The 12,985-nt window shown below is 51.8% G+C and overlaps 1 protein-coding gene across 1 annotated transcript in view; it reads right to left on the minus strand.

Annotated features, from left to right (window-relative positions):
- TMPRSS13 (transmembrane serine protease 13) overlaps positions 1–12,985 on the minus strand; it is a 32,986-nt gene that overhangs the window by 7,798 nt on the left and 12,203 nt on the right. Inside the window, exons 3-9 of the mRNA XM_070803492.1 lie at positions 12,245–12,349; positions 9,318–9,440; positions 8,262–8,391; positions 6,331–6,423; positions 5,099–5,142; positions 3,890–4,052; positions 2,484–2,656 (exon numbers count right to left, since the gene is read on the minus strand). Coding sequence (XP_070659593.1) covers positions 2,484–2,656; positions 3,890–4,052; positions 5,099–5,142; positions 6,331–6,423; positions 8,262–8,391; positions 9,318–9,440; positions 12,245–12,349 — 831 coding nt within the window. The remainder of the gene's footprint in view (positions 1–2,483; positions 2,657–3,889; positions 4,053–5,098; positions 5,143–6,330; positions 6,424–8,261; positions 8,392–9,317; positions 9,441–12,244; positions 12,350–12,985) is intronic.

Raw genomic sequence — 12,985 nt, forward strand, 5'->3', positions numbered from 1 at the left:
ATGTATCCCATTGTTCATTACAGCACTATTTACAATAGCTAGAACATGGAAGCAACCTAGATGACCATCAACAGATGAGTGGATAAAGAAGTTGTGGTACATATACACAATAGAATATTACTCAGCCATAAAAAGGAATGCCTTTGAGTCAGTTCTGATGAGGTGGATGAACCTAGAACCTATTATACAGAGTGAAGTGAGTCAGAAAGAGAAAGAGAAATATCGTGTTCTAACACATACATATGGAATCTAGAAAAATGGTACTCAAGAATTTACTTACAGGGCAGCAATGGAGAAACAGACATAGAGAATAGATTTATGGACATGGGGAGAGGGAAGGAGAGGGTGAGATGCATGGAGAGAGTAACATGGAAACTTACTACCATATGTAAAATAGATAGCCAACAGGGATTTGCTGTATGGCTCAGGAAACTCAAACAGGGGCTCTGTAACAACCTAGAGGGGTGGGATGGGGAGGGAGATGGAAGGGAAGTTCAAAAGGAAGGAGATATACGTATACCTATAGCTGATTCATGTTGAGGTTTGACAGAAAACAACAAAATTCTGTAAAGCAATTATCCTTCAATAAAAAAATAAATTAATTAAAAAAAATAAGAACCTACTGTATCGCAAAAAAAAAAAAATTAGTCTATACCTATTTTTGAGACATACAGCCTTAAAAACATGTAACACTAGTATATATCTACTTGGGTTTTTTAAGGGGTAATTAAATTTATCAGTGAGTTTTCACAAGCTTTCTCAGCTAGTACAGTGACTTCAAAGTGCTCAGCCTACCAGGCAGTTTAAGAAAATCTGCTCTGATTTCTAAACCAAAAATCAGGGCACATGGTCTGACCATAGGACTACATAAACCCTGCTGCTGCTGGGGCTGCTGCTGCTAAGTTGCTTCAGTCGTGTCCGACTCTGTGCGACCCCATGGACTGCAGCCTACCAGGCTCCTCGGTCCATGGGATTTTCCAGGCAAGAGTACTGGGGTGGGGAGCCATTGCCTTCTCCAACATAAACCCTAGCTATGATTTATGATGCTACAAAGATGCTTCTTGACCAGAAGTGGGGAGCAGGAAGGGGTGGCTATCAGAGTCTAGGGAGGGACTGCTGTAGTCTGAAAAGCACATGTAATGCTATAATAACTTAAATTTCATTTTACAAGTTATTTAATTGGATTTGGAATATCAGATAATATTAATAGGGGTTTGGGTTGATGCCAAGCGAGGTCCGGACGGTTAGCCAAATGGAGTCTGTGTTTGACAAGATTGGAAAGGCCTATTTTGGTCCTGCAGAATGCCTACCCCCTTTTATGTGTGCATAAGGGGCAAGGCACCGGCAGTAGGGCACCCCTCCGCTCACAGAGAGGGCTCACAGCGTGGGCGTGGCCGGAGGTGGGCGTGGCTCTGGGTTGGCCCCACCCAACCGAATCTTGCGTTGGGGATTGGACTCCTCCTCCCCCCACCACTCTGATGAGCTAACTGCTCTGACTCAGGACCAACCCCGCCTCCGCAATTAATGTGCCAGGAAAGGCCAGCTCACAGGCCCAGAGCGCCAGAAAGGCTAGACTAACCAGGAAGCCCTCCAAGGCTTCTGAAAGTCTGTCTAGCCTGCCAAGACTGTTTAGCTGCTCACATCTGTGCCATCGTGCCCCTCTCCCCCGGTGGCCCCTGACATCACATCACTAGCTTCTAAGCGGCTGTTTATGCGTGCCATCAGTCTTGTTCTCTTTGCTGGGGAGCTGCAGAGCCGTTAGGTAGTAGATACACTGTATTTGATACGTGAACAAATGGGCAGGTGAAGTAATGAATGAAAACTGATCTCCTGAGAATTTCGGTAGCATTTCCTTTCTGTAGCCCCATTTAGTTCTCAAGGTCTCAGCTCCAACTTTGCAGCAGTTGGCTGTTTGGTTGCATAGGTATGTTGATTGTGTTCGCAACTTTGGTGTTGGCAATGTGCCAGTACAGAGCAGTGTGGGAAGAACGTTGGCCTGCGAAGCAGACCCACCTGGACCCAGTCCTGAAGCTGCTCCTTATTACTTCATGGCCTCGGGGAATTCTCTCTCTCTAAAGGTCTTCTCCTCAAAGGGAAAATGAAGCTAATAATAGTACCTGCTTCACAGGATCTGGTAATGAAGACTATATGAAATTGTAGATGTAAAACACTTACCATGGTGTCTGGCCTCTGTCAAGTGCTGGCTGTACCAGTGAAACAATTCGATTTGTTTATCTTAATGAAGCCCAGAGCCTAAACCCTGGCTCTGTCACCAACTTGAAATAGAAGAGGAGTCATTGGGGCAAGTTTATTTCCAATCTCTGGGTCTCAGTCCCCTCAATTATAAGATAGAGTTCCACTGAATGATCTCGAAGACTGACATCTGCCATGCGGAAGCTCTGGACCCTGGGATGGGTTTGTGGATGCTACGAAGTGCAGAGGTTCGGCACCGAGGGGTGCTGGCTGAGCAGGGGCTCACTCACCGGACAGGGTCAGGGGCTTGGAGAGCCGCATGAGGGCGATGTCATAGTCGTCCTGGTCATCTGAGTAGTTGCTGTTGATGATGATCTGGGCGACGGAGGCTGACTCGGGCAGGTGGTGCAGGTCGTTGGTGCCCACGTACACCTTCCAGCCCTCCAGGATCTTCTCCCGGGTACTGCCAAAGCCACAGAGAGCATGGGCCAGTTACCATCTGGCAGAGGTCTTGGCAACATCTGCTGCACACAAGGAGCTTCAACCAGAGCACCAGCTTGGAGGCAGGAGGATGGATGAAATGACCTCTGGAGGGGGCACTCTATCTTAGCCCAGGGGTCTAGAACAATCCTCTACTTTCAAACAGCTGCTCTGAACTGGTGGTTCTGTACCTTACAATAGAAAATGGGGGCTTCTTTGGTGGCTCAGTGGTAAAGCCACCAATGCAGGAGACACAGGTTCAATCCCTGGTCCGGGAAGATCCCACATGCCGAGGAACAATTAAGCCCATGTGCCATATCCGTTGAGCCTGCGCTTTAGAGCCTGGGAACCACAACTCCACACACCACAACTATTGAAGCCCCAACACTGCTCCTCAACAAGAGAAGCCACCTCAATGAGAAGCCCATGCATCGCAACTAGAGAGTAGCCCCGACTTGCGGAAACTAGAGAAAGCCCACATGCAGCAATGAAGACCCAGCAGAGCCATAAATGAATAAATAGATAACATTTTAAAAATAGAAAATGGGAGGAGATGAGTAAGACTTCTGGGAACACTGGCCCCACTGGCCCCACTGTCTCCTCTGGATGCCACCAAGGATCCAATGAAGTGGACAGGACACATCTCAGTGGTAGTATTCTCAGCGGAAATGGGGCTTTCGACAGGACAAAGTGACCCACTGAAGACTCACTGCTGGGGAAGCCGGTGCCCTTGAGGCCTCGTCTCCCAGCCCTTTCCTGTCCACCAACTCGAAGGACAAGCCTGGCTGGTGACTGTTGAAAGCTGACTGCACTGCCCTGCCCACAGCCCCAGTCCCTCAGTTCCTGGGACAGCATTCCCGATGTCTCCAGCTCCTCTCCTGTAACGTCCAGGTTTTGAAAGCAGCCACAAGCCCCAAACCTCTTTATTTCACCCTGTTCTTTAGGGCAGGCTCCCAATTCCTCCCGTCTACCTTCCCCTCTCTCTCCCCTGAAGCCAGCAATGGTATTTTCTCTCTCTGCACTGGCTCAGCATAAGTAACCCCAGCTCACACTCCCAGGACCGAATCATGGTCCTCACCACACATGTGCCTCCCAGTCCTCGGGGCTAGGCTTACAACCAAAGTCCCCCTCCACAGAGAGAAGTCAGTCTGCCCTCAGCCCTTCCTGGCATCCAGACCCTCAGCCGTGTCACATCACGGCACCCTCGGGCACTTACATAAAGAAGCAGTGGGCGGCGGTGAGAATCCACTGGGCATCGATCAGCGTGCCCCCACAAATGTGGGTACGGGAGAACTGCAGGCTGACTTGCCATGGCCACTTGCTTTCTGGGGCCCGCGCCCCTCCCACGATCCGCCCGGTCATGGCCCTCAGGCCACAGTCTGGAGAGAAGCAGAAGAGATGAACTATGAAGTCTGCTTTTCTTAGAGCTGCTACCATGCTCCTAGGCCCAGAGAAGCTCAGGCATGAGGGCACCACCCACCCACGGAGGCTGCTTTGCCCACTTAATCTGATTCAGCACAGCTATTTCCTGCCAACACAGAGCTCCCACATGGTAGGTTGGCTTTCTGGGATCATCCAGTAGAAAGTCTGATCCTAGGAAATCCTCTTTCTTCCCACTCATTTGTTGTTCCAATAATTCAACAAATGCTTCCTAAGTACCCCCTGCTTTGGGTGATGTGCCAGGCGTTAGGGTCACAATGGTGAACCTGAGGGCTGCTGTCAAGAGCTTTGGAAAGCAGACCAAGTCTAACACAACCCTGAATTGATGAGCAATGTGATTTGGATGGTTTCAGAATGAAGGAGAAAAGTCCTTCCCATGAGGCACAAGTAGTTGGTGCTCACATGGTTTCTCAGGGGGTCATTTAGTGCTGTTGGGGGCCCTGTGCCCCAGGAGAACATTTCCAAACATGTTCCAGAGTGAGTCATCCCCTGGAATCATGCACAGAGTTTCCTTTCTCCTTTGAAGGAGGAGAGAGTGTAGAGCCAGCGGTGGTCTGAGGGGCTCTGTCCATAGCACTGTGCCCACTTGCTCAGGGGGGCACCCCACCTGGTCATCATGAGAACACAGCACTCGTGGACTGGTTAACGGTTTGGGCCCTGTGGTCAGACCCAAGATTCAAAACCAGCTCTTCACCTACCATGAGCTCTGACATGCTGTCTCAATCCTCTGCCCCCTGCCCAGAATCCAGGACACTTGAATAGTGAGGTTGCTGGGCTGAGCAGAGTCAGAAGGGGAAATGCTGCCCTGAGAGTGTCTATCCAGATGACTTACAGGCACCCTGGCCCTGAAACAGGCCTGCTGCTCAAGCCCCTCTTCCTGGCTCTGATCCCCAGGGTTAGCCCTCTTCCACAGGGACTCCATCCCTCTGTCCCCCGACTCCCACCCCACACTGGCCACAATCCAGGAGGAAGAGCATCTTCTTACGGGAACACTGTAGAGCGACATACTGCTGGGAAGGGCAATCAGACCTGCAGGAGGAGATACAAAAGTTGAGAAAAGGGCACATCAGCCACCGCCTCCAGGAAGCCTTCCATGATTGGCTCCTGCTAAGTTCTATCCTATCCCCTTTGCACAAGAAGATGGAGATTCTGACCTTTCTCCCTCCCAGTAGGACAGACCCTTCCTGTGCTTTCTCTAGAGACAGGGATGGCTTAATGCAAACCAGCCCCACCCTTCTCCCCACCTCCCAGTTTTTCTGTGGCAGGTTGCACATACGGGCTAGGTCATGTCTTCTGAACTCATGACTTCACTGTCTCAGCATCTTTCTGCAGCTAAACATGTGGCCCAACTCTCCTCTGACACTTGCTCAACGCCCTACCAGCAATGCAGCACGTGAACCACCCAGCACAAAGCAGGAATCCAGGAGGCAGCTCATTTGCCTTCCTTCCCTCCCCACGTCTTTTTCTCTCACAGCCTGGTTTCTTCTCTCCTCTCCCCAGGGTAAACACTGCTAGCTGGTGGAGCAACACCCCCCCAGCCCCCTCCACCCAGTGGCATTGGGACGAGAGCAGCTGCAGTGCAGAGTGACAGATGGTGAGGCCCGGCGGGGAGAGAGGGTGATGCTCCCCAGATGGGCCTCCCTGCCTCTGACTCCCTGCACCTGGCACTCCCCCTCCCCACTGCCACCCCAGAGATGCTTCTCCCTCTCCACCCCGAGCGCCCTCCCTGCAGTGGCTTTCAGTCCCAACATCAGGCTGATCAGTGGCCCCAAAGTTCATTCACTGTCTTTGGCAACCAGGTAAATTCTTTGGGCGCCCCTAACTTCGAGGTGCTCTGTGCACCAAGTTTTGTTTTTTTTTTTTTAATTTTTAAACTTTACGTAATAGTATTAGTTTTGCCAAATATCAAAATGAATCCACCACAGGTATACATGTGTTCCCCATCCTGAACCCTCCTCCCTCCTCCCTCCCCATACCATCCCTCTGGGTCATCACAGTGCACTAGCCCCAAGCATCCAGTATCGTGCATCGAACCTGGACTGGCATCTCGTTTCATACATGATATTTTACACGTTTCAATGCCATTCTCCCTGTGCACCAAGTTTTGATGACTTCCAAGTCAGGAGGCAGGTAGTGAACGAGAGCTGTTTCTGAGATGCTTTGGACATTTACCAAAGACTCCTGGAGGCAGCAGACAGCCATGCCCACCCCACATACCTGTGGGTGCTCTGCTGGATGGTGGAGTTAAATTCAGAGACTGAGAAACTGCTGTCAACATTCCTATTGTCCACTTTGGTTGTCCAGTAAGCACTGCAAGGGAGGAGAGGGGAGAGGAATGAACCACCTTGAGAAAGCGCCCACCCCTGGTCCCCGGGCCTGCATGAGAGTCCCAGCCAGCCCTGCTGCAGAGGCCAGAGGCAGTTAAAATCCAATGATCTCAGACCCCACCCACATATTCCACTACTCCCCCCACTAGCCTTACACACTAGCCTAGTCGTTTTGAAAATATGGTCCCATCTCTGGGGACAATGTTAGCACTACCTGGGAATTTGTTACAAATGCAAATCTGGGGGCCCTGTCTCAGACCTGCTGAATCAACAGTTCTGGTTCTGAGTTTTAATAGGCTCTCCAGGTGATCCCGCTGCACTCTGGAGTTTGAGAAACATGGACTGAGCCCTTTCCTATCCGGACTGTGATCCATGGACCCACAGCAGCAGCATCCCCACCCCATGCCCCCCGCCCGCCCCCGACCTGCTGAGCCATGCTCTTTGTTTTAATAATCTCCATGTTATGGGTTTGCAGATTAAAGCCTGAGAACCGTTTGGCTCCTTAGACCAGAGTGTGCCTAAGAACCACCCTGGGGTATTGTTAAGGGTTTGAAACCCTAATTCCAGAGATTTTTATTTCAGGGTGCATTTTAACAAGCACCCCAGGTGATCCTGCTCTGCGTGATCCATGGACTGCTATCTGTGTGGCACTTTGGTGCGTTTCTAGGACATGGGACACCCTTACATGCAAGCTTCCCTTTGCGGGTGCTCTTCCTCCATTGCTCTGCTGACCTCCAAGTGCAGTCAGGCACCCTCTCTGTTGTGTGTACATAATGCTTTCCACGTATTCTTTCCATTACACATCACACAGCACTGTGATTGTTGGTTAAAGCCTCTCTCGCCCACACCATACCAGAGATTGTCCAACAATAGGGATCTTGTCTGGGTGTCCGGCACATAATAAAAACTCAATGAATATTCTTTGCATAAATGACGCTATCTATGGAAGTCCAAGGGAAGTTCACATTTGCATAAGGTCACACAACTCAATGATAAACCATGTCTGTCATCTTCCAACTAGATCACCCAGGTCATCTTTCACAGATGGGAACTCTGAGATGGGGGCAGAGAACTGGTTTTCAGTCCTAGCCCCCAAGCCCTAGTTTTCCAGGTGCTTCTTCTACAGAGAACCCACAGTGAGATCCTTAATAAACCCTCTCCCCAGAACTTCACACACATTAGTGAACCCCTCAAACTACTTGGTTTGAAACCCAGACCAAGAGGGAGTATGGAGGTGACTATGTGGCCAGAAATGGAGGGCTCCTTTAAGCTGGAAGGTCATGGTAAACCCCATTCCCTACTCCCCCTACTAGTACCAGCTTCCTGTTTCAGATCTTTAGAGCCAAAGATGCTAAGGACTTTACCTGGCCACATCTGCCCATCTCACTCTTCATTTGATGAGTCCTAGCTCGAGCTGCAGCTGCTCAGAGTCCACTGAAGGGTTTGCCCAGCCTGACCTTCTAGTTATCAGATGTGAGGAGAAGACAAGACCTGCCCAAATACACACCCACCTCACAAGGCCACCGCGACCATTGAATGTGCTCGTGGGCATGAGGGTGCTTTGACGCAAAGAACCGTATAGGAGTGCCATCCTGCTCCATATATGCAAATAACTACTTTGGCCTCCTGTAAACAGCTTGCCCCCAGACCTGGGCTCCCCAGGCTACTGTTCCTTTGAATAACTTGAGGGCACTATGAGCTCGTGACCTCAGCCCTGGTCCCCAAGAGTCTTCTTGGTATGACTGACCCTCAGTAAGCCTGAGATGCCCGTGTGAAAAGTCTGAGACGTCCCTGAAGCAGAGACTGGTGGGGAAGGTGTACCTCTCGAAACCCAGCTGCTGGCAGGTCTTCTGCGAATAGGAGTCATTCCAGCTGTCACTGCAGACAGGAAGCCACTGATGGGAGGATCCAGAGTAGACTTTAAGCAGAGACTTGTCCCAGTCAAACCTCACTGCCGGTCAAGAAAAGGGCAAGGGGGGTCCTCAACACCAGGAGGCTCCAAGCTCTTGAGGAATGAACCGAGTGAGGCTCTGAGATGCTCCTTCCCCAGGCTTCTTGCTGAGGCCTTGCAAACATCTGGGAGCTTGGCCGGGGATAGGATGGCCATCAGCCATGCTCAGAGCCCAAGATGCTCGGTGAGGGCAGAGCCAAGGCAAGGGGTTGGAGCAGAGCAGAGAGCTCTCTGTCCAACAGGACCCAGGAGCCTTTGCTGGGAGAAGGGGTGAGCACTGCCAGGAGGCATCACCCCAAGAGGGCAGTGACGTGCCCAAATAAGAGTGTGACAAAGGGAACCTTGATCCAACTGAGTGCTCACTAGACCTGCGCAGCCACAGATGGATGTGGTTGTGGGCAAGGACACATGAATGCACACGGGTGGAAGGGGCAGGTTATGTACCCACAGACACCCACATCAGGGCTGTACATAGACGACGCTTGTAAAAAACCACTGAGGACACCACTTAAAGAGGTCTTTGTCTCATCTGCGGCTTCATTTACAAACTGACCTTCATGAAACCACAGATGTGGCAGGTCAGAGGTTACCTGCTGGGCAAAGAGAAGGGGTACACGGACAAGGCTTCGGACCCCACACTTGTCTCCAGCTGCAGAGCAGCTCTGCTTTGCTGGCAGCTGTCAGATTTTATTTGAGAAGCACTTATCTTGTCCAATCCACACATTTTGCAAATTAAGAAACTGAAGCCCAGAGAAGGTAAGTGATTCGCCCAAGTCACACTCAAAGCCAGGTTCCAGACCCCAGTCTATTAGGACTAGAACCCAGATCCTCCAGGTCTCTGTCCATCACCTCCCATTTGAGCTGAAACCCAGTTTGCAGCCCCCAGAGTGCACGCACGAACACACGCACACATCCAACCTCCTTACCACAGCCCAGCTCATCACTCTTCAGCTTACAGTCCTCAACTCCATCACAGCGCACAGCGTGACTAGGACAGCTCTCTCTTGGCTCTTTGTAATTGACCCCTGTGTGGCCCCGCCAAAAGTAAACTGGAAAAAAAAAAAAAAAAACATAAAGCAGAAGCTGGGTCATTGCTAGCCCCATAGAGACATGACACAATGCAGCCCAAGGCCCTGGGGGTTCTCAGACACCGACCTGCAATCCCTCTTGGGCTCTGGGGTTCTCGTCCCCCATCTGTATGGAGAGAAAGGCTGCTCAGGAATGCTCTGGAATGTTCCAGAAAGCTCCTGCAAGCAGGACAGCACCAGGCAAACTCAAAAGCAGCCACTCAGAGAGAAAGAGAGAGAGTAAGGGAGGGAGGTATGGAGATGGGTAGTACTCCGGAAGCTCTCCTGCCCTACATGCTGGCCAGAGAGTTGTTCAGAGAAATCCTCCTTTTCAGTATCCCGGAGGCCCCTTCTCAGACCCAGTCCAGCATCCCCAGCATCTCTATGCGCTGCAGGTCGTAGCACACACATCTGCAGCCACTGCCTGCCCCATCTTCTCAGAGGTTGTCCTTCCAGCTTCGAAAGCTCCTAGATTTTCTTCCACCTCCCTCTTCTATAAGCAAGAGCTATCCCCTAGGCTCAGTTCTTGCCCCACTGCTTGTCTCAAGGCCTTTAACTGTCTTCCCAGGGACTTCCCTGGTGGCCCAGCAGTTGGGAATCCACCTGCCAATGCAGGGACACAGGTTCGATCCCTGGTCCAGGAAGATCCCACCTGCCTCAGGGTAACTAAGCCTGTGAGCCACAACTACTGAGCCTGCACACCCTAGAGCCCGTGCTCCAGACCAAGAGAAGCCACGGCAATGAGACGCCTGTGCGCCGCAGCCAGAGAGCAGCCCGCCGCTTGTCTCAACTAGAGAAAGCCCACACACGGAAACAAAGACCCAGCGCAGCCAAAAATAAATAAAAAAGTGTCTTCCCACTCAGCGAGCAACTCTAGGTGGCTGATTCCCGAATGCACAAGTTGGGTTGAAAAGCCGACAGCTTTACAAACCATATGTGAGCATCAGCTCCGCGACTTCCTAAGAGCTCTTTCCATATGGGGAGTTGTCATGCCTCCTGCCTGGAAACTCCTCACCTTGGACGCCTGAGGAAGCCCAGGGTCTGACCCCTTACCCTGCCTCTTGTCTGCAACCTGTTTCTCAGCCCTGACCCCCGCCTCTGTCACTGGCCCCACTATGCTGTCTCACCAGCTGGAGGTCACCCTGTATGACTGCTCCTCCCTGGTTCAGACACCAGTCCCCTTAACCTGCTGGACTTCTCCTCCTCCTGTGCCCTGGTCTTTCTACCCACGCCCACCCCGGGCACCGAGGCTCCTGGGATCGCCTTGATGTGTAGCAGAGAGCTCTCAGGAGGCGGGGGCTCTAGTCCTGACCGCATTGCTGAGCTACTCAGTGACCACCTCCCCGGGAAGTCCAGAGGTCAGGGGACTTCAGGAAATCCTGTGAAATCATGTTGAGAGCCCCCCTGCCCAGCTTGCCCTCTCACCTCCCCCAGGATTATTTCCTGCTGCTCTCTGTGCACTGCCAGGGGCCTCCCCTGGAGCGTGTGCCCTGTGTGGGGAAGGGAGGGAATAGGGTCGAGCATCCTGGTGGGAGGTTCACATGGAGGCCACGAGGCAGGCTCTGTGCTGACACCTTCATGGGCATTGTCAGGCAGGTGGGGAAACTGAGGCTCAGGAAGTTCATTAACTTAAGTGGCTGAGCCGAGATGCTGCAGCAGGTCTATCTGGTCCTAAAGCTGTACTTGTAACCAGCTACTTCTTTCATGTGATTCTCTTCCTCAAACAGCCCTGCCAGCTGGGTGTTTCCCTGCAGTCGCCCAGCCCGCCCTTCACCGCCCTGAGCAGCCTCTGTAACAGAATCCTCACCCCTCCGCCTGGCACTTCAAGCTCTCTACAACGTGGCCCAGCCGTGCCCAACCCAAGGACAGCCTGCAGGTCCCCAGATGAGTATTCACCCTGGCGAATCGGGTCCTTCCCCATGCCAACTTGCCCATTGGCCCCCCAACACACTTCCTGCAGCCGCTCACCCCGCTTAGATGCCCTGTCAGGAGATCCTCCCCTCCCTGCCATCTTCTGGGTCCTCATCTTCAGGAGCTGTCCCCTGCCTCCGTACCCACAGAGCTGTACTCTCTTCCTGATGGTAATACTCAAATCCACTTGGCCTTAATCATTTCCATCTCTGTCTCCCAGGGGACTGTACTCGCCCCGAGGACTGGGGGGTACAGTGGGTACTCCCCTTTGCTTCCCGCTAAGGTTTGCCACTGTGCTGAGCTCAGAGCAGACATCCCAGCAGGGAGTCCTGGCACAGGTCCTGAGTGTCTTTTCAAGAAGAGGGTGTGGATTTCAGGGAGATTGGACCCCTGAACACTTGATCTCATTGACCAAAAATGCCCAAGGGGCCTTTACCTCATCAATGTTTTTAATGCTTGTTTTTTAAATAATTCACATTTTTAGAGTGGGATTTTGTGTCAGGCACTGTGCCATTAGCTCATTTATTCCTCATAACCCAGAGAAATCTTCAGGATATTTTACTAAGCACATGTTAACTTGAATGAATGAATGGATTTAATCCCGTTTGAAGACACAGAAACTGAGCTCAGACTGGTGAACTACTACAGAAGGGACCCACTCCTCGTTCCTCTGACTTTCCACCCTCTCAACCCACCCACCTCCAAGGGGCCTGGAGGTGCCAGGGTTCAAGGCCACTTGTAGGAACATCCCTCTGTGGACACGGCAGCCGGTGTGTGTTCCCCACTCTTGTCTCCCTGCTGGGTGCCCACATCCCCCAACCCCACTCTACCCTGCAATGACCAGGGGCCAGGCTTGCTCCCTCTGTTAAACTCACATAGGATGATGAGCGACACCACGAGGGCGATGAGAAGGAGGACACATCCGATGAGCGGCAGCCGCTTCTGGCCCTCCTGCCAGGTGAACTTGGGCAAGGTGATACCTAGGATCAGGCCAGCAGCAGGGGAGGGTGAGACTGTGAGAGGGGAGTCCAGCAGGGAGGAGCCGGGGTAGGGAAAGAAGGCTGGTCCAGGAGGACCCAGTTAGGCCCTCTCCACCCAGCATATGGTACATTCCTGCCTGATACCAAGTTCCCTTTTACTTAGCATGTATTATGGGCCTGTTAGGCATTTGTGTGTGGTATCTTATTTAATTCTGACAGCAACTGTGTGAACTGGGCATTATTATACCCATTTTATAGATGGGGAAGCTGAGGTTCAAGGAAGTTAAATGACTTGCTCAGGGTTACTTGGTTAGTGAGTGGCAGAACAGGGATTCAAATGAAATGTGTTTGATGCCAAAGGTTTCTATACCAAAGTGCCTCATTGACTCTTCAGAGGGCAAGATGAGCCCCAGATCTGAGATCCTTCTCCAGGCCTGTTTGTACTGGGGCAGACTGAACTCGAGGGCAAGAGGAGGGAAAATTTGGGATGGGGGCAAAAGGGCTGCTTTATTAAGGGCAGAGCCAGTCCCTGAGGCCCATTTGGCATGTCCCCCTATGGGCTGAATCATAATGGCCAGCTTGGGAAGTTGGGGGTGGGGAGTGCCTGCTTGATCAGAATCTCTCCCTTTGTTCCTC

The sequence above is a fragment of the Bos indicus genome, chromosome 15 (assembly GCF_029378745.1).
Source record: "Bos indicus isolate NIAB-ARS_2022 breed Sahiwal x Tharparkar chromosome 15, NIAB-ARS_B.indTharparkar_mat_pri_1.0, whole genome shotgun sequence".
Lineage (NCBI taxonomy): Eukaryota > Metazoa > Chordata > Mammalia > Artiodactyla > Bovidae > Bos > Bos indicus.